The sequence below is a fragment of the Schistocerca piceifrons genome, chromosome 3 (genome assembly GCF_021461385.2).
Source record: "Schistocerca piceifrons isolate TAMUIC-IGC-003096 chromosome 3, iqSchPice1.1, whole genome shotgun sequence".
NCBI classification, from domain to species: domain Eukaryota; kingdom Metazoa; phylum Arthropoda; class Insecta; order Orthoptera; family Acrididae; genus Schistocerca; species Schistocerca piceifrons.
In genome coordinates this window covers 61669503-61695604 of record NC_060140.1, presented here as the reverse complement: position 1 = coordinate 61695604, position 26102 = coordinate 61669503, and the positions used below count along the sequence as shown (strand labels likewise).

The following is a 26102-nucleotide window of genomic DNA, read 5'->3' as shown; positions in this document are numbered from 1 at the left end:
TTGTTGTTGTTCTATGCAGTCAGATTGCGTACAAAAACTAGTCAGGGCCAACCGTTTACGAGAATGCGTAATCGGACTTACAGCTACGAAAAATAAAAATTATTTTCATTTTATATAATTAAGCCCCCATGCAACCTTTGACATCGCTTTTTCATCCGAACAAGCCTGTACCGCCACGTACAGCGCAGAAATTCGTTCGCTGGTCTATTTTCCTCTCGCAGTACCGCTACGATATCTTGTATCGGTCCACTGCTAAGCACGGAAACGCCGATGCGTTGTCCCGTTTGCCTGTTGCTGAGGATAGAGCATTCGATTCTTCCGAACTTGCTTGCATGTTCATTGATGCGGAAACTGATGACGTGGTCGAATCGTTTCCGATTGATTTTCGTCGTGTGGCTACAGCCACAGCTGCTGACCCTGTCCTCGCTACCGTTTTGCGTTTTGTTGCTACGCAATGGCCCTTGTCAAAGTCACGGATCGAGGATCCGTTGGTTCGCCGATTTTTTGCTCACAAGGAGAGACTGTTTGTTCGACGTGGTGTTTTGCTGTTGTGTTCTGATAATGATCAGTCCCGGGTCGTGGTCCCACGTTCGTTACAGTCCTCTGTCTTACGGCTTCTCCACCAAGGACATTGCGGTATAGTGCGAACGAAACAACTTCTCGTCAGCACTGTACTTGGTTCGGAATCGATGCTGCGATTACGAATATGTGCTCTTCTTGCATGGCGTGTGCCGACCAACAATCCGCCCCATTGCGGAAATTCTTTGCATGGCCGACAGCCACTTCCCCTTGGCAACGCTTACACATCGATTTTGCTGGTCCATTCTGGAATGCTCGATGGTTGGTTGTGGTAGATTCATTCAGTAATTTTCCTTTTGTTGTCCGGATGTCTTCCACGACGTAATCTGCCACCATCCAATCTGCTATCTTTTGCATTGAAGGTCTTCCACAGACTATTGTTTCCGACAATGGCCCATAATTCATGTCCACAGAATTTCAGTCATTCTGCAAGGTCAATGGTATTCAACATCTGACATCCGCGCCGTTTTCGCCTCAGTCAAACGGTGCCGCTGAACGATTGGTCCGGACTTTCAAGTCACAGATGTTGAAGTTGAAAGAGTCGCATTCTCGGGAGGACGCGTTATTGCTCTTTTTGTCCTCGTATCGCTCTCAGCCCCGAGATGGTCGCTCGCCGGCTGAGCTGCTCCATGGTCGTCCTCATCGAACCTTGATGTCTTTGCTACATCCGCCGCATCAGGTTCCTGTGCAGCGGCAGACACCTGCTTTTGTTCCAGGCAACGTTGTATACTATCGCAGCTATCGAGGTTCACGGCGTTGGCTCGCAGGGCGCATTCTTCGCTGCCTCGGCCGCGCTCTGTATCTGGTTTTGGGGGCCTCTGGTGAGGTGCGTCGGCATCTCAATCAGCTGCGCCTCTGTCGTCGCACGGGTTCTGCCGCTCCCCGTCTGCTTTCAGCGACGGTGCCGTCCGGTCAGCGCCCTGGGGACCCATCTACTGGCTCGCCTCATCCACAGGTGTTACCGACGATGCCTTCCATTTTGCCCCTTGGCGACGCGCAGCCGCCGCCGCCGCCTGTTCTCCCGCCGGCGCCGCCCGCAGTGGACGCGTCGCTGCAACCGCCTGGCGCCTCCCTGGCTCACGCGCCGCCGATAGCTTCCCGTGACAAGCTGTCCTCCGACATGGAACTCTTGCCCGCTCCGGACCAGATGTTTTTTCCCGTCGGGTCCCCCGACGCGATGGAGGTCGACCCTTCGGCCCCTCCTGTCTCTCTACGGGCGCATACACCGCATGTTGGCGTGCTCCGTGGACTAGGTTTTCAGGCGTTTCCTAGCTCCCCTCGGACCGAATGGCAGGGTGCGGGTGGCACAGCCTCGCCTGTTGTTAGGCTCCCCACCTCGTCGCATACGTCAACATGGGGTCCTCCCCGCGGCGGGCGGAAGCCTTATAACACAACCGTACGCCGATTTGCGGGGGAGGAATGTGGTGTCACCGCCAGACACCACACTTGCTAGGTGGTAGCCTTTAAATCGGCCGCGGTCCATTAGCATACGTCGGACCCGCGTGTCGCCACTGTCAGTGATTGCAGACCGAGCACCACCACACGGCAGGTCTAGAGAGACTTCCTAGCACTCGCCCCAGTTGTACAGACGACTTTGCTAGCGATGCTACACTGACAAATACGCTCTCATTTGCCGAGACGATAGTTAGCATAGCCTTCAGCTACGTCATTTGCTACGACCTAGCAAGGCGCCATTACCAGTTTATATTGAGATTATAATTAATGTATCATCAAGAGCGATGTTCTCCAATTATGGATTAAAGTTAAGTATTCAAGCAACTCCGTAGTTTATTTAGTAGACTCAACTCCTTTAACTGTTCCACACCTCACGCCAGTCTGCGTGAGCTTAAACACGTGCATTTCGGCCTCCTCTAGCAACACATCAATATGTACTAGACTAACTTTAAGGAAATATTCCACATTTTAGTTCTTACATAATGTTTTCATTGACTTCCCCACCCCTGCAATCTTTGCATGAATCGACATTTTACATTTAATGCATCCATCATATACTCCTTCGGCCTTTCTTACCCAACTACTTTACGGATGACTTTCGGTGGTATCTTCCACGCAGAGCTCACAAAACACTTCCTTCTCACAGTTGGAGCTGTAGTTCTTGCTTTGGTTAGATTTTTTTTCTCAGTTCACAGGCTCTTTGGCTAGGCCTTTAACTTCTGATGTATGTATTCAGATTGAAGCACTGAAAGAAAATTTGTACCAAGGCCGAGGTTCGAACCCGTCTCCTACTCACTAGGCAGATGCGCAACCACTACGTCATCCTGCGACAGTGAATCTGCACAACTGCAGGGACCACGCTAGCATGCCTCTTATCTCAATCCAAATACCTATTCATGCCCAGCCCACTTGGTAGGTCCCCTAAACTCGAAACGTATTGCAGAGGCTCTTCAACTGTTTTGAATTAGCACCCCAGCATCCAATACAGTTGGACAGTCCCTGCAATGCTGTTCGAGTGTACAGGACGTACCAAGTGTGCTGAGGTGTGAAAAGGTATTCGGATTGAGAACAAAGGCATGCTAGCGTAGTCCCTGTATTTGTACAAAGCCACTGTCCCAGGATGACGTAGTGGTTAGGGCACCGCCCTAGTGAGCAGGAGACCTGGGTTCGATTCCTGGCCTGTGTACAAATTTTCAGTCATCACTTCTGATTGCATGTACACACCATAGATGTTTGAAACTTGAGAAGGCCTCCGGAGCCATACAGTTTCACCTGAAATTTTGCTTGGAGAATTCATCATTTCCCTCGGATTCGGCGATATTTCTAGGATGGATACCTTCGGCCAACTTTTTGCCTGTTATAACTTCATCAGCAATGAATTTGTGGGGCAATCCGTTTCATTCTGCAATATCGAAGTTTTCTTAGGTCAAACACATTTAAATCGAAATTTATCTTTACAAATCTAAAAATACGATCGTGCAGTTCGTTTTCAACTGCGTTGGAAAGCCGGCCGGAGTGGCCGTGCGGTTCTGGGCGCTGCAGTCTGGAACCGAGCGACTGCTACGGTCGCAGGTTCGAATCCTGCCTCGGGCATTGATGTGTGTGATGTCCTTAGGTTAGTTAGGTTTAATTAGTTCTAAGTTCTAGGCGACTGGTGACCTCAGAAGTGAAGTCGCGTAGTGCTCAGAGCCATTTGAACCATTTTTTTGCGTTGGAAAACACTTTACTAAGGCCAAAAATTTTTATATCCCAATTTTCATTTTTGTTTTTATTTTCGGTATATCTCTTAATAGATGGCTTAGGCACATTTTATGCCAACGGCCATACCGCAGTGGTAACACCTGTTCCCATAAGATTACCGAAGTTAAGCACTGTCAGGCTGGGATAGCATTTGGATGGGTGACCATCCGGTCTGCCGGACGCTGTTGGCAAGCGGTGTGCACTCAGCCTTTGTGAGGCAAACTGAAGAGCTAATTGACTGAGAAGTAGTTGCTCCGGTCTCTGGCAGGGAGAGCGGTGTGCTGACCACAAGCACCTGCATATCAGCATGCAGTGACGCCTATGGGTTGAAGATGACACGACGGCCGGTCGGTACCTTTGAACCTTCAAGGCCTGTTCGGGCGGAGTTAAGTTTAGGCATATTTTGTATTTATGGAATTCGTTTACTCCATTATCCCTGTTTAAGTAAACAACTAGATGCAATCCAAGTGTGCTGTACTTCCCCCAGTGCCTTGCTGTTGCCGTACTGAAATACTAAAAAATTAGTAGGTTAGGATATAGAACGCATTAGAAACTTGACTACATCATATCTAAACATTATGTTGCATGTTTTAAAGATCATTATATGTGCAACTTTCTTAAACTGTACCGGTGCAATGTGGGAAACTAACAGCAGTACACTATAGGCGACGTCGCCATATTCCCTTTGTGAATTTCTTAGAAACTAAACGCAACGAGTATAGATTTATGACTGTCTGAAGGTTATTTCATCTATATCATCCAAAAATAAAACATTATGTTGTTACTAACATTGTAACAGTAATTCTCTTATGTACGCAATAAGTAACATGAAAACCACAGAAAAATTAACGTTCTCTCTAGACGATCTGTTCCTCAACACACAGAACTCATAGCCGACAGTATGGCTCTAAGTTGCACGCCGTTAAAGCTGAACACACTAAATTTTGCACGGTACAAGAGACACAAATACACTCCTGGAAATGGAAAAAAGAACACATTGACATCGGTGTGTCAGACCCACCATACTTGCTCCGGACACTGCGAGAGGGCTGTACAAGCAATGATCACACGCACGGCACAGCGGACACACCAGGAACCGCGGTGTTGGCCGTCGAATGGCGCTAGCTGCGCAGCATTTGTGCACCGCCGCCGTCAGTGTCAGCCAGTTTGTCGTGGCATACGGAGCTCCATCGCAGTCTTTAACACTCGTAGCATGCCGCGACAGCGTGGACGTGAACCGTATGTGCAGTTGACGGACTTTGAGCGAGGGCGTATAGTGGGCATGCGGGAGGCCGGGTGGACGTACCGCCGAATTGCTCAACACGTGGGGCGTGAGGTCTCCACAGTACATCGATGTTGTCGCCAGTGGTCGGCGGAAGGTGCACGTGCCCGTCGACCTGGGACCGGACCGCAGCGACGCACGGATGCACGCCAAGACCGTAGGATCCTACGCAGTGCCGTAGGGGACCGCACCGCCACTTCCCAGCAAATTAGGGACACTGTTGCTCCTGGGGTATCGGCGAGGACCATTCGCAACCGTCTCCATGAAGCTGGGCTACGGTCCCGCACACCGTTAGGCCGTCTTCCGCTCACGCCCCAACATCGTGCAGCCCGCCTCCAGTGGCGTCGCGACAGGCGTGAATGGAGGGACGAATGGAGACGTGTCGTCTTCAGCGATGAGAGTCGCTTCTGCCTTGGTGCCAATGATGGTCGTATGCGTGTTTGGCGCCGTGCAGGTGAGCGCCACAATCAGGGCTGCATACGACCGAGGCACACAGGGCCAACACCCGGCATCATGGTGTGGGGAGCGATCTCCTACACTGGCCGTACACCACTGGTGATCGTCGAGGGGACACTGAATAGCGCACGGTACATCCAAACCGTCATCGAACCCATCGTTCTACCATTCCTAGACCGGCAAGGGAACTTGCTGTTCCAACAGGACAATGCACGTCCGCATGTATCCCGTGCCACCCAACGTGCTCTAGAAGGTATAAGTCAACTACCCTGGCCAGCAAGATCTCCGGATCTGTCCCCCATTGAGCATGTGTGGGACTGGATGAAGCGTCGTCTCACGCGGTCTGCACGTCCAGCACGAACGCTGGTCCAACTGAGGCGCCAGGTGGAAATGGCATGGCAAGCTGTTCCACAGGACTACATCCAGCATCTCTACGATCGTCTCCATGGGAGAATAGCAGCCTGCATTGCTGCGAAAGGTGGATATACACTGTACTAGTGCCGACATTGTGCATGCTCTGTTGCCTGTGTCTATGTGCCTGTGGTTCTGTCAGTGTGATCATGTGATGTATCTGACCCCAGGAATGTGTCAATAAAGTTTCCCCTTCCTGGGACAATGAATTCACGGTGTTCTTATTTCAATTTCCAGGAGTGTATTACTGAAATGATGTAAACATGGAGCCGGTGCAATATAGGCAACTCTCCCCTGTACTAAAGTGTTTACCAAACCACAAACTAAAGTTTCTAAACCTTGTTTCCTCATTCTGAATGTCACGCTGTCAGTCGCCTGGAATTATAATGTCTTCTAAGTATGTGTCAACTAACAGCTGGAAGGTGATGTGTATGAAATACTGGTGCAGAGTAATAGGCGGTAATTTAGTTTCTCGCTGTAATTGCTGAATATTAACGGTTCGATGTTATTTTGCAGTTACTTGATACGTTATTTACCACCACCGTATACCATGTTCATTTGTTTTGACAACATAAAACGTGGCGGAGCGTTGTTTAGTTTACTTCACGATCTTCTATGTCGTGCCTTCCTTTGGTTTTCTAATCCTTTGGAATCGATCTTGCGGCTGTGCGGTAAGTGCGTGCATAGTGCGTACAGAATAACGTGGCTGGCAGATGCACAATTTGCAGGGCGCGTGTGGAGAGAGCGCCAGTGGGGAGGGTTATGGACAGACTCTGTACCGAAGATCCTGATTGCTGGAGGGGAAGTGGCATTCACATTTTTTGTCGTATTATGTAGAGCACGTCCACGCCCACACTTGCATGGTGACTGTTCAAAAAGATGTGTCACCTATACGTTGGTTAGTATCTAAAGAGAATTGCGTTGAAAATATAACAAAAGCAGCGATTTATTTTCGCATGGTTTGTTAACCATTCGTAACATTCATAGAAGAGTCATGAGTGGCAAATTCTGAGTAAAACCTACATTTCTGTTGTTTTCGCGTTAAAATTTGGGTATTTTCCCAAAATTCAGCGGAGTTTACACACTCTCATCTCATTAAGATGTTGTGCAAACGCAACTGCGACGAAATTCTGAGGTAGTCGTTTATTAAGTTTATTAAGCGAGGAGCTAAGGGAAAGTAACGTCAGTAGCTTACTAAAAAAGCACATCCTCGGTACAAAATAAACGTGTAATGTCTTCACTTATGTTGCTCCAAAACACGTAGCATTTCTTTCGTCGAAAAAGTCTGCAGTTAGTGGGACAACACCGTAGATAATGAAGTTTTGCATAAAAACCATATGGTGAAATACTCTCCTCCTTGTGTGCTATAATTCGCCAAAATCTCATTTCGATATCTGAAATGGTTTACGAAACGTGAGGAATGTTGTGGATATTTCACTCTTGATTTGTCGCAGGCGCGGCGAGACCGCAGGTGAGCGTCCTGCATCAGACCCATTTTGTCGAGACTGCTGACATGTAGAGACTTCCAGCCAAGTCTAAAGAAAAATTGAATGTGTTAGCTAAGTTTCACACCCAGTAACATATTATGCAATATGCACAAAATGCAAAATCATAGCGACCTCTATTTTTCATCGGAGATTTTTTCAAATTTCGCGCAGTTTCTTACTTACAAGCAAATATCACAGTAACTGCGACCATTAACGAAATGATGGGCATATCTTCATGAAGCTGCTATATGAAGCTATAAGTAACCAGTAGTTACCGAGTAGTTTATGTAAAATCGTTTGACAAAGCTTGCAGGACGTGCCCCTAGATTCTGTCATCGCCGACTGGCCGTATGGGGGGCAAACATTGTCGACCTCCCTTTCCGAATAAACCAAAGAACTCACTCGGCGCTGTGGCCGAAAGTTGGTCACTGCGTAACGGCCATCTTATCCTGTGCGGATTTTTTTTTTTTTTTCCCCTACTCACCGAATCGGCTGACGGGCGAATCGACGCCGTGCGAGTAGGAGTGCGGGGGCGACACGAAGCTGACGCGCATCGAGGACTGCGGCCCGGCCACGGGCGAGGCCGTCGCTGTCAGGGTCGTCAGGGCCAGCAGCACCAGCGGCAGCCGCAGCAGCACCAGCGGCAGCGGCGTTCTCGGTGTCTGCAGCAACAACAACAGCAACGTGTCAACAACTCGGCTGCCAGCTACACGAGGCGGCGTGTTGCACACTCTTCAGCGGTTGAATCAGATACAGGGAACCAGGCAAGCGAAGGAATGTGTCAGGGTACAGCCGGGAGTGGGAGTCACTTATGAAATTTGTTATTAACAATCCGAACGAATTCATGAGTAATAGCAGTGTACATGGCTACAACACTAGGAGAAAGGATGATCTTCACTACTCAAGGTTAAATCTAACTTTAGCTCAGAAGGGGGTAAATTATGCTGCCACAAAAGTCTTTGGTCACTTACCTAATAGAATCAAAAGTCTGACAGATAGCCATATAGCATTTAAAAGGAAATTAAAAGAATTTCTTAATGGCAATTTCTTCTACTCATTAGATGAAATTTTGGATATAGTAAGTGGGTAATTTCCCAACCACCACAAATAAAAAAAAAAAAATTAAAAAAAATTAAAAATATTGAGTGTCATGTAATATTTTGTGTAATGTAATATCTTGTATAGACACCTTTTATTAACCTGACACGCTCCACATCATTACGAAGTGTCGTATTCATGATCTATGGAACAAATACTAATCTAATCTACAAATGAAACAGAGGTGAGCGGGACAGGCCGGTAGCAGGTGAACCAAGACAATTCTCTGGTGGCCACATTCAGGCATTGCGGCGCTTATCGCAGTGTTTGTGGTTACTTCACTTCATATTTGTTGACAACGGAATGGAAACAGTGATTTATTGAAGTGTGCCTTACGTAAATTTCAGAAATTTTACTCAAAAACTCTCTGATGTAAATATTGGGTTTTACTCCTTATAAAGTATCACATAGTATGATCGTTATCTTGCTAACTCTGTGGTTGTAGGAATGAGCAGTCAGTTTTCGTCTTGGTTCTTATGTTCAGGAAATTATTATCCCTTAAAGCAACTGAACTGAAATTCAAGGATGTTCGTCTGGTCTAGGGTGCGAGTGTTATGTAGAAGTGAAAAGATACACTACTGGCCATTAAAATGGCTACACCACGAAGATGACGTGCTACACGCGCGAAATTTAACCGACAGGAAAAAGCTGCTGTGATATGCAAATGATTAGCTTTTCAGAGCATTCACACAAGGCTGGCGCCGGTGGCGACACCTAAAACGTGCTGACATGAAAAAAGTTTCCAACCGATTTCTCATACACAAACACCAGTTGACCGGCGTTGCCTGGTGAAACGTTGTTGTGATGCCTCGTGTAAAGAGGAGAAATGCGTACCATCACGTTTCCGACTTTGATGAAGGTCGGATTGTAGCCTATCGCGGTTGCGGTTTATTGTATCGCGACATTGCTGCTCGCGTTGGTCGACATCCAATGACTGTTAGCGGAATATGGAATCGGTGGGTTCAGGAGCGTAATACGGAACGCAGTGCTGGATCCCAACGGCCTCGTATCACTAGCAGTCGAGATGACAGGCATCTTATCCGCATGGCTGTAACGGATCGTGCAGCTACGTCTCGATCCCTGAGTCAACAGATGGGGACGTTTGCAAGACAACAACCATCTACACGAACAGTTCGACGACGTTTGCAGCAGCATGGACTATCAGCTCGGAGACCATGGCTGCGGTTATCCTTGGCGCTGCATCACAGACAGGAGCGCCTGCGATGGTGTACTCAACGACGAACCTGGGCACACGAATGGCAAAACGTCATTTTTTCGGATGAATCCAGGTTCTGTTTACAGCATCATGATGGTCGCATCCGTGTTTGGCGACATCGCGGTGAACGCACACTGGAAGCGTGTATTCGTCACCGCCATACTAGCGTATCACCCGGCGTGATAGTACCATTGGTAACATGTCTCTGTTACCTCTTGTTCACATTGACTGCACACTGAACAGTGGACGCTACATTTCAGATGTGTTACGACCCGTGGCTCTACCCTTCATTCGATCCCTGCGAAACCCTACATTTCAGCAGGATAATGCACGACCGCATGTTGCAGGTCCTGTACGGGCCTTTCTGGATACTGCTGCCCTGGCCAGCACATTCTCCAGATCTCTCACCAATTGAAAACGTGTGGTCAATGGTGGCCGAGGAACTGGCTCGTCACAATACGCCAGTCACTACTCTTGATGAACTGTGGTATCGTGTTGAAGCTGCATGGGCAGCTGTACCTGTACACGCCATCCAAGCTCTGAAGCTCTGTTTGACTCAATGCCCATTCGTATCAAGGCCGTTATTACGGCCAGAGGTGGTTGTTCTGGGTACTGATTTCTCAGGATCTATGCACCCAAATTGCGTGAAAATGTAATCACATGTCAGTTCTAGTATAATATATTCGTCCAATGAATACCCGTTTATCATCTGCATTTCTTCTTGGTGTAGCAATTTTAATGGCCAGTAGTGTACATATTCTGTTACTCGATTACGGGTTACTTTCGAGTGTGCGATCTACCTGGAATCGGTAAGCGTTGTTGGTAAAGCACAGTCTCACGTGTGACAGATAAAACTGAGAAGTTATCTGAGTAGAGCATTCTGCCATCGGCTGGTAGCAACTTCCGACATGTGTCATAATGATTTGTTTCACTTCTTTTTTACGTCCGCGTCGCAGTGATAGCGTTGGGGAGCTGTCCAGGTTCATGACAACCCAACGCCCGACTGCCTTCCAGTTGTGCTAACGTAAGTAGGACTGAGCAACTGTGGAAATGTAACAACCAGCCGCACCGTCAAATCCTCAGAAATCGTGTCGTATAGTGTTATTCGAGAAGGAGCCTCACAGGAAGTTTTGCCAACAAAGGTTCGCGTCACAGAGCTCTCCGGTATTGTACTCGTTCTGAGCCAGCTGAGTCACCAAAACCGCGATTTCCCTAACTTACTTCCTATGAACTTTGGAAAGCTTGCTCTGTCAACGCAACCGGCGAATTCCTTTCTCAGTGCTTATCCACTAAAACTCAGGCACTGTTTCTAATGACCTCGTTCTCAGCGAGACATTACAGTTTGCCCGATGTTTTCATTTTCGAGAGGAGCGAATTGCCATGATATAATTCTAATTTACGATGACCATAACTTCGACTACGTCACAGCCGATTTCTTTTGTGGTGTTTGTTCAGTTCGAACTAGTTCTCCTTCTCAAGCGACCTTTATGTCAACAGGCGTCTAAATTTTAACCTTTATTGGTCTTTACCCAAAATTCATCATATTAAGGAAAGTTTAAGTACGGATGATATTGTAAGAGAACAATTCATTTTCTCAACAAAATGTGACGAGTCTTGTGATGTATTATTGTGCCCAGGTAGGTTCACGTGATAACAGACTTCCAACAGACGAGTAAGATAGTTCTACTTTTAAAATTACGAAGATGACGGTGTAGTCTCGTAATGAGGCACTAGCTGATTGACTGGAGTTCTGATGTGCTAGCATTGGTACAAACAAGATGTCACTATTAACCGTTGCAAACAATGGGTAATCTCCAGGCTCCATGCCGTGGGAGCCACTTTTCTAATGAAAGACGAGAGCTTGTCTTCAGATAAACTGATAAAATCGACACATCTGTGATGTACTTGGATTTGTACTCACAGTTCGGCGGTTTCAAAAATATATATAAACTAAGGGCCGAATGTCCTGTAAAACTAACATAACTGCGAACCCAGCACACAGAGAAATAGTACTTTAGGTCGTTATTGGAGCATATAATGAGCTACGAAGTGAGATGAAAAAGAACATTACGATCCCCGCTTCTACAGTAAAATAAGATACATAAGGGTATTCATCTTTTAAGGTTTGAAAAGATCGTGGCGAACTAGGAACAAAGTAATTAAAATTTAGTGCAGGTAAACGAATGAAAACATACGAAATTAAAGTGAATAATAATCATGATCACGAGAATAAATTACAGCGGTAGACCTGCCATGGAGCTAGTGCCAACAGACGCCACTAGACTGCGGGACGATCTGAAATTCTGGCCGACGTCAAGATTTACCATGCTGTGACATCATTACGTCTTCCTCGATAGCTGCGTGGTCAGCGCGGCAGATTTCGAATCAAAGATATCTGAGTTCGATTCCCGGCCAGGGCGGATATTTTCTCCGCTCGGGGTTGTGGTTTTATGGTGCCCTTAAAAATAGACTGTGATCAAACACAGCACTATAGAAACAAAAGGCATATGAACAGCTACAGTTATCAAAGATGAAATTTAAACGTAAATAATCGTCAGAATCAAACCAGCTCAATCAGAGCTTAGCGTAGTCTACACCCCATAAAAGTCCACGATCTCTCTGACGGATTAACCGTGGGTTAAAACTCTGTGAAATTTAGAAAGGGGAGATGTGGCAGAATGATACAGTGAGGCGGACTGTGAACTGTATTGGGCGGGTCGTTTTCTTTTCTCACGACAGTTAGGGCTGTCTTCGAAGCAATTCAGATCCGGCAAACATTTTCACGAGTCAGAAAGTTTCACTCAGGTAGTCCTGTCCAGAAACAGAGGTTAATTTTGGAAACTATAACTTTTGCAGTGTCTAGTTGTCTTCATATTTCGAAGCCATCGAACGGAAACGACAGACCAGGGAGTTTTTGACGTCCGCGCTTTCTCGTGCGAGGAGGCTCCATCCCCTCCCGAAACATCTTACACAATCGAGTCAGTAAATCCCGAGACTCGATTTTTTGTTCGAGAAGAAAGTCACGCTATTATTCACATACATAAGGAACTGTATAGACTGAAGTTTCCTGCATTAACAGTGTTCTTTGTGTAGCTGTGGCAACAAGCTGTTTTCAGATCCGCTATGGCGCGTATTTCTTATTTGTCATTATTTTCCTCCCCACTGCAGCGTTAATCTCAGTTTTTGGAGAAAAGAGGGACAGTCGTCGAACACCCCTCCTCCCCTCTCCACCCACAGTAGCCTGATTTAGTCCAAGCAGATTTCATGCTCTTCCTAAAACTGAAACCTGTCCTCGAGAGGGTGTACTTTAAGAGGAATGTGACGGGGATTCTGAACGTCTTTCCTCTGAAATCTTTTGCCAATATGTTCCAGAGAATCTACAATCGGTGCTGCCTGTGTGTGGCAAACGAAGGGTGGAGAAAAATTCGCGCACTCGGTTCTCGCAGCGCGATTTCTCACATACTGGCAATACAAAAATGTCTCTCACAAAATTTCATCTTGCGCATAATTCAGGCAGTAAATGGACGTTAAAGATTGGCAGTCTGGCAACACTGTAATCACGTGTACGGTTACAGCAAATACAGCAGTGCTGTACATTACGTGCTGTGGATAGCGTTTTGGGTTAGCGCGCAAGAGGTCGAGGGTTCGATTCTGGGTCGAGGCTTATTTGTTTTTATTTGCTGAAAGTAGTCTGCGTGGTACGATATGTTAATCGCCATACGGCGATTACAGTGTGTCTCCTACAAAATACTCGCAGTTACGTAATACGAACACAGAAATGGAAGTACAATCGTTTTCATGGGTCATCTTTTAAAGAAGCCTTTTGCACGTCATGGGTGCGAATTGTTTCCCGGCACTGCATCTACTAGATTCCAGACCTGTTTTCTGTGTACCCTCCCGGAATGGGCCCTTCGAAATTATTAGCAAAGCACGTCGCTGGCCCTGCTGGCGACCTAAGATCCTCACGAAACGTAATGGACCTGTAGCCAGAATAGTAGTTGGTATTAATCGAAGGGACCATTGGGGAAGGGTACGCACAAAAACAAGTTTGGTATCTAATAGATGCAGTGGTGCGAAACAGTTCGGGTCCACAACATGCAAAAGGTTTCTTTAAAAGCTGACCAACGAAAACCATTGCATTTCCATTTCTGAGTTCGTGTAACGTAACTGCAAAAGTTTTGTAGAGGACCCACTGTAATCGATGTATAACGATTAAGACGCCAGATATTGTACCACACGGACTACTTTTGGCAACTAAAAGCGAATAAGCCATTCGCCTCGACGCAGAACTGAACCCTCGACCTTCTGCATTGTAGCCTAAACGCTATCCCCGACAGAGGTAGTTACCGTGCACGTGATTACAGTGTTGCCAGACTGCCACTCTCTAAGGTCCATTTACTGCCAGATACATGCGCAGGACGAAATTTTGTGAGAGTAATATTTGTATTGCCAGTATGTGAAGAATTTCACTCCAAAGTCCAACAGCGAGAATTTCTCCTCGCCCTGAACATAAAGCGATAATAATTTTTTCATATAATTTAGTATTTTATTTCGAGGTAGTCCCGAAACAAAGCTAGGAAATGCTAGCACGTTGCCGCAGTTCCTCGTACAGGGTCTCCGTTTCAACTAACGGTAAAGCTACAGAACCTGAGTTATTAACGATCCAGTCGCTAATAATTTACCGAATAGTCGCCGCTGAGGGAGAAGGAGTGAGTGGCAAAACATGCCACTTGACCAGACGTGACATTGAGAAAACTGGCTTCATCTACGAATAAAAAAGTCCAGTCATGGCAGCGCGCCTAAGTAATTGTAAGAGTGTAGCTATGATTAGTTGAGGTGACGCTAGCACTGTCGCGGAGATGATAATAACTACCACAGTACAATAACGGTTAAGATTATTATACAGCCAAATGCAATTGCCGGCAGGTGACAGTTATCCGAAAGATGGACGTTGAACTGGAAGGGCGAAAGAGAACATGCTGTTTCCGGTTAATTATTTTTGATATGTATGCACCATCTGGCCACATTATTATAGTTATCCTACACTGAGGTGGAAAAAGTCATGGATATCTCCTACTATCGTACCGGACATCCTTTTGCTCAGCGTAGTGCAGCAACTAGACGTGGCATGGACTTTGGAAGTCCCCTGCAGAAATTCTGTGCCATGATGCCTGTATAACAACCCATAATTGCGAAAGTGATGCCGGTGCTGGATTTTGTGCACCAACTGACCTATTGATTATGTCCCATAAATCTCCGACGGGATTCATGCGGGACGATCTGGGTGGCCAAACCCTTCGCTTAGAATGTTCTTCAAACCAATCGCGAACAATTGTGGTACACTGTCATCCATAAAAATTCCAGTGTTTGGGAAAATGTCTGCGAAAGGTCTCCAAGAAGTCGAACATCCAGAGGACCCAGTCCATCCAATGTAAACACAGCCTACACTGGTTTTCCAGTCGCCCAGGCTCCAACCTATACGGTCGAGAGCCCAGGAGAGGCGCTGCAGGCAATGTCGTGTTGTCACGAAAGGCACTCGCGTCGGTCGGCTGCCATAGCCGATTAACGTCAAATTTCGCCGCACTCTCCTAATGGATACATTCATTGTACGTCCCACATCGATTTCTGCGATTATTTCATGCGATGTTACTTGTCTGTTAGCGCTGACAGTCCTACGCAAACGCCGTTGCTCTCGGTCGTTATGTGACGACCACTGGCAACTGCGTTGTTCATGGTGAGAGGTAATGTCTGAAATTTTATATTCTCGGCGAAGTCTTAACACTATGGATCTAGAAATATCGAATTCCCTAAGAAATGTCCCATCCGTATAGCTCCAACTACCATACCGCGTTCAGAGTCTGTCAATTCGCGTCGTGCGGCCATAATCACGTCGGAAATCTTTTCACTTTTCACATGAATAACTTGAGTACAAATGACAGCTCCGGCCATGCACTGTCCTCTTATTCTTGTGTACGCGATGCTACCGCCATCTGTATAGTGCATATCAATATCTCATCACATCAGTGTATAAGTGCAAAGCCAGCGCTGTTTGTATCTAACAGCGAGTAGACGAGCGAGAAGTGAATCAAGTTCAAATGGTTCAAATGGCTGTGAGAACTATGGGACTTAACATCTGAGGTCATCAGTCCCCTAGACTTAGAACTACTTAAACCTAACTAACCTAAGGACATCACACACATCCATGCCCGAGGCAGGATTCGAACCTGCGATCGTACCAGCAGCGCGGTTCCAGACTCAAGCGCCTAGAGCCGTACGGCCACAACGGCCGGCGTGAATCAGTGCTAGTGCGTCTTCAAGGTATCTGGATCCATGCTGTCTGCAGTCTGGAGGGAACTGCCTCATTATATCGCTTTGACTGGAGGTAAATACGACAGCTGGCCGCTGTGGCCGAGCGGTTCTAGGCGCTTCAGTCCGGAACTGCGCTGCTGCTACGGTCGCAGGTTTGAATCCTGCCTCGGGCATGGATGTGTGTGATGTCCTTAGGTTAGTTAGGTTTAAGTAGTTCTAAGGCTAGAGAGCTGATGACCTCAGATGTTAAGTCCCATAGTGCTTAGAGCCATCTGATCTGAAATACGACACGGCCGTGTCGTTTTGACAGGCCGATATTTGTTTCTGGCCGCCGCCAGCCACTCATTCCTCTAATGACACAAGGCCCGTCTCCTCAACATTGATGCCATAGCGTATACCGGAGTGATTTGCGCTATTAAACCTATCTGGCAATGTGGCTTGCAGTTAATTTCCCATTACCATGTGACCAGTTCCCCAACACTGTAACAGAAACTTCCCCAGTCCTTGCAGCTGGTGAAGGGCGTCCTAATTGTTTTGAACTCGCCGCTCTGCAGTGTGCAGTTGCTGGATGACCTACAAAGGACTCGAGGAATCGAATTCGACGGGGATCTTTTTTCTCATGATCACATTTCATCCGCTGGAGCGTCCTAAAAATTGCTTGAAGTTCAACATTGGCGTTTCTACCTCTTCTGTTCTTCACTTCATCCTTCTTTCAACTGGTTTAACGCTACCCTTCATGTCTATCTTGTGCTTATCCTATCATACACTTTTCTGTTACACCGAAATCAATACCTTCCATATAGACTGATTTTTCTCATTTTGAGAAGACAGAAGGAGCGATTTGTTTTACTTGGTAAAAAACATTCTAACGCTAAAGTCGCATAAATATTTCTTTATTTAAAAGAACCGGTTTCGACAGACTTTGGTGTCTTCGTCAGCTCTTAAACAATCGTTTTGATATGAAACCTGTTCATTTTACGTTGCACCTCACGCAAAGTTGTCATGTGGATAAAAATACACATTATAAAATGTTTGTCGTAACTAAAATATCTAAAAACATAAAGCTTTATGTTTTTAAATATTTCAGTTATGACAAACCTTTTACAATGTGCTATTCTTATCCACATGACAATTTGGCGTGAGGTCCAACTAAAAATGAACACGTCCGATAGCAAGAAGAGTTTTTTAGACCTGAAGATACAGCAAAATCTGCCGAAACCTGTTGTTTTCAATAAAGAAATATTTATGCGACTTTGGCATTAGAAAGTTTTTCAGCAGCTTTACATATACTAATATTTCTGCCGTTCCACGAATTTCCGCCTCTGCCGACTGTTCCAATGGAAGTTTACTGTTCCTGTAAGCCAAAGCATACCATGCTGTCCCTTCTTCAGGTGAAGAGTTTCCACAATTGTATTTCGACAGCTGTTCCTTCTAGGACATCCCTATTTTGGAATATATCTGTCCGATTACTTTTCAACGCCATTAATTAACACAACATTTCAAATAGTCTAAAATTCTTCTCGTCGGGTACAGGAGTCCTGAGCTACTTTTCCCTTACTCCATGTCAGCCGTATCAGAAATTATCCTATAGAAGATGCCTGAAAGCAGCGAAGAACATAAACACGTATCTTCCGAACGCATTTTGATAGTGAATCATGAAATGTGACAGAATAAAATCCTCAAATCAGTTATCAAGCAAGCGTGGAGAATCATCGACAGAAATGGAAGTAGCTTCTGGCGTGCTCCTGGGAGGTGTGTTGGAACCGTTGTTATTCATGTTATATTTAATGATGACCTGGAAAAGAAAGAAAAAGGTACGCAAAGGCTAAATCAGATCTTGATAAGATTTGAAAGTGGTGCTAAGATAGGCAACTTGCTTCAAATATACACAAATGTAAAATTATTTACCGTACTTTGCAAAAAAAGAAACGTAATGAAAACGGAGTATCCCATGTCTATAATATCAAAAAGTCGCAATTGAAATCTACCAACTCATGCAAACACCCAAGTGCAGCAGTTTGTAGCGATATCAAACGGAATCATCACAGAGGCAGGTAAGACTGAGGCAGTTAGTCTCCAAATGAGACTGCTTGTAGACCGCATCTGCGTGTCATCCTGAAACACCACTCAAGTGTGCACCAAATACGTGTAACAGGGGATATTGAACCTATATAGGGAATAGCAGCACAAAAGGTCACAGTTTTTTTAAGTCACTGAAGAAGGTAATGAAAGAACTGACTCCTAAAGATAAATGGAAATTACAAAATTTAAGGAGTGGGTATTAAGTGAAATATCGCTGTCGGCTCCAATCTCTCCATCTCAGATTAAAAAATCTATTTATAACAGAGACATTTAATTTTCATAAGTTTTAAATAGAACGGTACCGGCTTTAAATCAAACAATGATTTATTTACAATACAGATAACAATTTTTTAAAATTATAAACATAAATATGAAACTAAATACTAGAGTATGAAAAAAGCTGCTCTATACTACCCAAAAATAAATATATTAAATCTTGCATAAGCTTCCAGCGTTTTCTCTGTAAAGCCACTCTAAAACAATATTTTATCCAGAAGATTCTCTGGTAACGTCTTCGAATTGCTCTAAAGCATTACTCCACAACGATGGCAGAGGCGTTGCCATCTAAAGGCTCATTCCATCTTCTTAATATGCCATAGCACATTCGAAATAAGTGATCTTTCTGCATTTGTTTGCTGTGTGCTGTTGTCTTGCAAAGACTCCAAAAGTCATATATCGCCCTTCTTCTATACATATCGTTATGAATTTGCTCTAATAAATAGAAAGTGCTTCATTCACTCTCATATTATGGCGTTAAGAAAATAATACACTACTGGCCATTAAAATTGTTACACCAAGAAGAAATGCAGATGATAAACGGCTATTCATTGGACAAATATATTATACTAGAACTGACATGTGATTACATTTTCACGCAATTTGGGTACATAGATCCTGAGAAATCAGTACCCAGAACGACCACATCTGGCCGCAATAAAGGCCTTGATGCTCTTGGGCATTGAGTCAAACAGAGCTCGGATGGCGTGTACAGGTACAGCTGCCCATGCAGCTTCAAAGCTTCAACACGATACCACAGTTCATCAAGAGTAGTGACTGGCGTATTGTGACGAGCCAGTTCCTCGGCCACCATTGACCAGACGTTTTCAATTGGTGAGAGATCTGGAGAATGTGCTGGCCAGGGCAGCAGTCGAACATTTTCTGTATCCAGAAAGGCCCGTACAGGACCTGCAACATGCGGTCGTGCATTATCCTCCTGAAATGTAGGGTTTCGCAGGGATCGAATGAAGGGTAGAGCCGCGGGTCGTAACACATCTGAAATGCAACGTCCACTGTTCAAAGTGCCGTCAATGCGAGCAAGAGGTCACCGAGACGTGTAACCAATAGCACACCATACCATGACGCCGGGTGATACGCCAGTATGGCGATGACGAATACACGCTTCCAATTTGCGTTCACTGCGATGTCACCAAACACGCATGCGATCATCACGATGCTGTAAACAGAACCTGGATTCATCCGAAAAAATGACGTTTTGCCATTTGTGCACCCAGGTTCGTCGTTGAGTACACCATCGCAGACGCTCCTGTCTGTGATGCAGCGTCAAGAGTAACAGCAGGCATGGTCTCCGAGCTTTTAGTCCATGCTGCTGCAGACGTCGTCGAACTGTTCGTGCACATGGTTGTTGTGCAAACGTCCCCATCTATTGACTCAGGGATCGAGACGTGGCTGCACCATCCGTTACAGCCATGCGGATAAGATGCCTGTCATCTCGACTGCTAGTGATACGAGGCCGCTGGGATACAGCACGGCGTTCCGTATTACCCTCCTGAACCCACCGATTCCATATTCTGCTAACACTCATTGGATCTCGACCAACGAGAGCAGCAATGTCACGATACGATAAACTGCAATCGCGATAAGATAGAATCCGACTTTTATCAAAGTCGGAAACGTGATGGTACGCATTTCTCCTCCTTACACGAGGATCACAACAACGTTTCACCAGGCAACGCCGGTCAACTGCTGTTTGTGTGTGAGAAATCGGTAGGAAACTTTCCTCTTGTGAGCACGTTTTAGGTGTCGCCACCAGCGCCAGCCTTGTGTGAATGCTCTGAAAAGCTAATCATTTGCATATCACAGCATCTTCTTCCTGTCGGTTAAATTTCGCGTCTGTAGCATGTCATCTTCGTGGTGTGGCAATTTTAATGGCCAGTAGTGTATTACCTTGCTATTGTCGAGAGTTTCTTTCTGAAATGCTTTTTCATATTCGAAGTATTTCCCGAAAACTTCAAATTTTGGAAAAAGATTTTGCACCTTACTTAGTTATTATCAAGTTTATAGAAACACTGCCATGATTCACTTTTGGTAGCCGTAGAGGCTCTGGAACATATTGACAAAAGATTTCAGTGGAAATATGTCCAGAACTGTCATCACATTCCGCTTAAAATGCACCTTCTTGAGGATATATTTGCGTTTCAAGAAGAGCATGAAATCTGCTTGGACCAAATCGGACTAAAATGGGGTGGGCGGAGAGAGGAGAGCAGGGGTGTTTTAGGACTGCTGATTCAGCAATTCTTGCACTTAAACGGTTGTAAATAACAATACAAAAACAAACAACGACATAGAATTGCGGAAACAAAGGGACTCCAAGTGAACGAACCGCTAACGAATCTCTGCCAAGGTTGGCGAAGTGTAGCAAAACATTTTCGTGCACTCGCCCTATCGACCGAACGACACCTCTCGTTAAGTTGGCCTGCTGGTGTTCCCTCGTAACGGGCTGGTAGCCAAGTCCTGCTCCAGTTACACGATTCGCAGACATTCAGAACATTTTCACACGAATAGCACTGCACGCAGGCAGCTGGGGTGCACGTATTCCGTACCTGGGGGTAACATGGTGGCTACAGCAAAGGCATCCGTCTAAGCCTTATACTCTCTACGCCAAACGCGTCCAAAACCACGCCGACCCTGTCCTCATGCGGGACAAATGCACAAGAAAAAGAAGAAGACAGAGATGAAGTACTGACACTTCTTTGCATGCCCGTAGAAACACTCTCCGTGGACGCCGCATATGGTCACACTGGTGTGTTTGGGCAATACGTAGGCTGAGCGGTAGTTCCGCCCGTCGATCCACACCGTCCCCGGAATTCCTATCTGAAATACCTGAGAATCGGCTGGTCTGAAACCGGAGCAGTTGGCGGCCTTGGCTGCAGCGGTTTACAGTCCGCTGTGTTCCCGCTCTGAACAGCTCGCGGCGCTCGCGTGCAGCTATCGAGTGTCAGAACTAGAATTGCCGATAAAATATCGATATATCGATTCACTTTCCAATAAATATCAATGTATTTCTGCGATGGTTTCTCAACCGATAAATTAATATCGAAATTGCACCTATCGAGTGCCTATTCATTTATTATACACACATCAAAAAAGTTTAGCATCGCCTTGGTTCCGAGAGTTCTGGAACCTGTACAGAAAATTGGAATCGAGATCAACATAAACATCATTTCCGCCCTTTTTATTGCTCATGAAAACCACACTTTGCATGTTGTACCACCATACAGCGAGACCTTCAGAGGTGGTGGCCCAGACTGCTGTACACACCGGTACCTCTAATACCCAGTAGCACGTCCTCTTGTATTCATGCAAGCCTGTATTCGTTGTCGCATACTATCCACAAGTTCATCAAGGCACTGTTGGTCCAGATTGTCCCACTCGTCAACGGCGATTCGCCGTAGATCCCTCAGAGTGGTTGGCGGGTCAGGTCGTCCATAACCAACCTTTTCAATTTATCCCAGGCATGGTCGATAGGGTTCAAGTCTGGAGAACATGCTGGCCACTCTAGTCGAGCGATGTCGTTATCCTGAAGGAAGTCATTCACAAGATCTGCACGATGTGGGCGCGAATTGTCGTCCATGAAGATGAATGCCTCGCCAATATGCTGCCGATATGGTTGCACTATCGCTCGGAGGATGGCATTCACGTATCGTACAGCCTTACATGACCACCAGCGACGTACGTCGGCTCCACATAATGCCACCCCAAAATAGCGGGGAGTGTGTCTAAGGCGTTCAGCCTGACTGGGTTGCCTCCAAACACGTCTCCATCGATTGTCTGGTTGAAGGCATTGCGACACTTATCGGTGAAGGGAACGTGATGCCAATCTTGAGCGGTCCATTCGGCATGTTGTTGGGCCCATTTCTACGGAGCTGCATGGTATCGTGGTTGAAAAAATGAACGTCGCCATGGACGTCGGGAGTGAAGTTGCGCATCATGCACCCTATTGCGCACAGATTGAGTCGTAACACGACGTCCTGCGGCTGCACGAAAAGCATTATTCAACATGGTGGCGTTGCTGTCAGGGTTCCTCCGAGCCATAATCCATAGGTAGCGGTCATCCACTGCAGTAGTAGCCCTTGGGCGGCCTGAGCGGGGCATGTCATTGACAGTTCCTATCTCTCTGTATCTCCTCCATGTCCGAACAACATCGCTTTGGTTCACACCTAGACGCCTGGACACTTCCGTTGTTGAGAGTCCTTCCTGGCACAAAGTAACAATGCGGACGCGATCGAACCGCGGTATTGACCGTCCAGGCACTGTTGAACTACAGACAACACGAGCCATGTACCTCCTTCCTGATAGAATGACTGGAACTGATCGGCTGTCGGACCTCCTCCGTCTAATAGGCACTACTCCTGCGTGGTTGTTTACATCTTTGGGCGGGTTTAGTGACATCTCTGAGCAGTCAAAGGGACTGTGTCTGTCATACAATACAAAATGCAAAACGTTTTTTGATGTGTGTATATTTCTCTCAATTTTCGGTAAATATTTGAAGTCGTTCTTTTGAAATTGCAGTAGAACATAAATTTACTTTTACTGTGTGAAGGAGTCTTACTAGTTTTTGAGCTTTCATTATGTCTAATCTTCCTCTTTGACTGTGTGAAGCAAGTACATGTGGCACAAAAGAAGAAGTCCGATTGCACGGTTGTGGAAGGGTGAGGCTGGCGGTGCGTATGGAACAACAAGATTGACTCTTGGAAGAAACAGAACGATGCAATTTTTTCACGTCGGCATTCTTAAAAAATAGTTGTTGAAAATGAACAAAAATCTAAATGAGAAGATTGGTCTATGTGGTGGACAGAGACGCTTGAGGGGAAGTGCTGACGAACTAACTACAATGTTAGGTTCAGCACTCAGTTTTGACACTACAGCTGCTATATCACTGGCGTTGGCAGAAATGGAAAAAACAAGGAAGTCGACGTGAGGTGTTCCGGACAAATCCGAAATGTGACGAAACCGAACGACGGACCCGTCGGACACCTTTTACTGAGCCACTTACATGCAGTTACCATGGTTAGCAAAATGGTTACCACCAAGCGTGAATGTGCGTGGTTTTCCCTTAATTCTTGCTCTAATGGGGATAGGCAGGCTACAGATACGTTGATACACAGAATATCTGATACGAAATCAGTACTTAAATATACAACTCAAAAACTGGCCGATCTCCTTACGATACGTCGATAATTTTTCCGTCTATACATCGATACTTCCTTTGATATATCGAGAGCCTGTAATGATATCTTTTTTAAATATCGATATACCGGATGCCGATATTTTTAAAAATAACGGCAATCCTGGTCAGAACGAGACGTCCGCGCTTGGGAAACCACTGCTCGCGACATGTGGCCGCCGCCATAGTTGGTCTCAATAGCTGTTCTGATGATGTCGACTATTTGAAATGTTTCGCCTAGTCGACATGTGACCTTCAGCACTGTGACAGTGGATACACAACCCCGATGAAATTCACCTGCGAGTAATTGCATAAAACAATTCATTTGCTTCGGCAACTGTTGGACTGGCCTTCATCGGAAAGATGCTAAACTCTACCGTTTCCTTCAATTACTTCCGTCAAAAGTTTTATTAGATGATGTTTTGTTCATCTTCTTCCACGTCATTTTCCAACGAGGTGGAGGAGACCTGTCAGAGCTACAGGAAGTGGACAAAAATACGGAAACGCCGAAAACATACCTAATACGGTGTCGGAAAACAGTTGGCACTCAAAAGAGCTTCCAGTCGTGTCGGAATCGATAAATACAGGTCCTGTACCTTTTCCAAGCAAATCTCATACCATTCTCTTTGCAAAATAGTCCCGGTAACGGTTATGGAGGTGAAAAATGATCACTCACCATTTTCTCCAGAGTAGATCACAATGTTTCAATAATACTAAGATATAGTGACTGTACTGGCCAGCGGAGACGCGACAACTCATTCTCGTGCTCACAAAATCGGTCCTGGACGATGCGAGCTGTGTGAACAGGGGGTCTGTCAACTGCGAACACAGCATCACCACTGAGGAACAAACGTTGCACCACGGGATGGACCTGGTCAGCCAAAATGGTCACGTAATCTTTGGCAGTAACGCGACCTAGCACAATAACGATGGGCCCCGTGAAATACTACTATATGGCTGTCCACATCATCACCGAACCTCCGCCCTGTGTCACCCTCAGGAAGTAAACGCAGCCAGAAGTTGGAAGCAGCGTGTATGCAGACTCATCCGACAAAATGAGTTTCTTCCATTGCTCCATAGCTCATGTTTTATGACTTCGGTGCCACCTTACGGGCGTTTCCATCACTGATTAGTGGTTTAGGAATTTCCTCCTTATGGAGCTCCCTTCGTGTTCTTTTGGTGCTGACAGCGTTCTGGAGTGACTTTTCAATGACCGTCCTTCACGATCACTTGACACACACTTTCGTCCGCGGTTTGACTTAGCGGATGATGTTTTTCCTCTCTCCCTGTACGCGATACAAATCTCTTATATGGTGCCTCTTGAAACGCCAAATATTTCGGCTATCTTGCTAATCGAAGCACACGCCACATTAACGCAAACAGTTCACTCGCGTTCGAATTCACTCAGCTGGGACAGATGCACTCACAACTACACAGAACACTGTTCTGACCTCAAATTACCATCGTACTGAGGACATTGCACACGTCCCTTTCGTGTCAAATTCAAGAGTACAACCTGCAGGGCTTGGCTAGCGTGTCCATTAACGTTAGAGAATGCATTTGTCGCTGAGTTTCCATATTTTTGTCTAACGCCTTTCTATAAAAACCCTTAACGAGTGAGTAACGTCTAAATGTGTAGCGGTAAAGCCATTTTTTCAGTCTTTAAAATATACAATTCTCACTGGCTTACTTTAAATTGTAGTGTCGCTCCTTTGACGCTAATAAAAATTAAATATAAGTAGTTCATTTGCGCTGAACTGTTAAGTCGAGGCAACAATTTGGAAACCACAATTACAACGTCTAAGCGACTGCTGTTGTCACCGTACAGCAAGTGGTGTCGGGGCGAACAGTTTGATATCAGACACGCGCCGCGAAGGAGTTTCAGTATCCAGTCGACCTCGTAGGCCACTGGCTTAGTCTCGCACTCAAAAACTGTAGAACTAACTGTTGTGTAAATGTTACCCACAATTCTGTGAATTTCAACACCATAAAATTAAATGTTTCGTTGCTTTGTTTCTCTGGTTTTCTTAACACGACACAACCGTGATTGTGAGGGTTACGTTTAGATCGAATTCGAAAGGTATGCAGTTTTTGCTTAACGCGTTCAAAAGTCTTTTCTTTTCATTACAATTACGGGAAAGGTTAACTTAACCAATGTTAACGAAGACGGTGGCGCAAGAGGGCGCGAGGCTATCCCAAGTCCCGCGCTAATCGCCTGCGCTGTAGGGTATGTGGATCTTGTAGACCGCTTTGAGGCTGCTTCCCGGCTTGACAGACCTTTGGACTTCCCCTGCACTGCTATGATACTGTGTAGAGGTTGTCTTTTACAGCTCTGCATAGCGATTTTTTTATAGGTTAGGAATGTGTTGCTCAATAAAACTACCAAACCAGGAGTTATCTACATTCTGTAATTTCTAGTCAATGGATGAAAGTTAATTTGTTAGTACCAATACTGTTTCAAAAATACGACCGCCTGTTTCTAAATGTTAATTGTGGACAAAGCTATATTTCATTAAGTTGAGA

At 45.7% G+C, this 26102-nt stretch overlaps 1 protein-coding gene and 1 pseudogene across 1 annotated transcript in view; one reads left to right on the top strand and one right to left on the bottom strand.

The window, feature by feature from the left end:
• The window catches only part of LOC124789382, a 598764-nt gene that overhangs the window by 50164 nt on the left and 522498 nt on the right, over nt 1-26102 (bottom strand). Inside the window, exon 2 of the mRNA XM_047256715.1 lies at nt 7895-8072. Within this exon, the coding sequence (XP_047112671.1) occupies nt 7895-8072 (178 nt within the window). The remainder of the gene's footprint in view (nt 1-7894; nt 8073-26102) is intronic.
• Nucleotides 3848-3965, top strand: LOC124790304 (annotated as a pseudogene).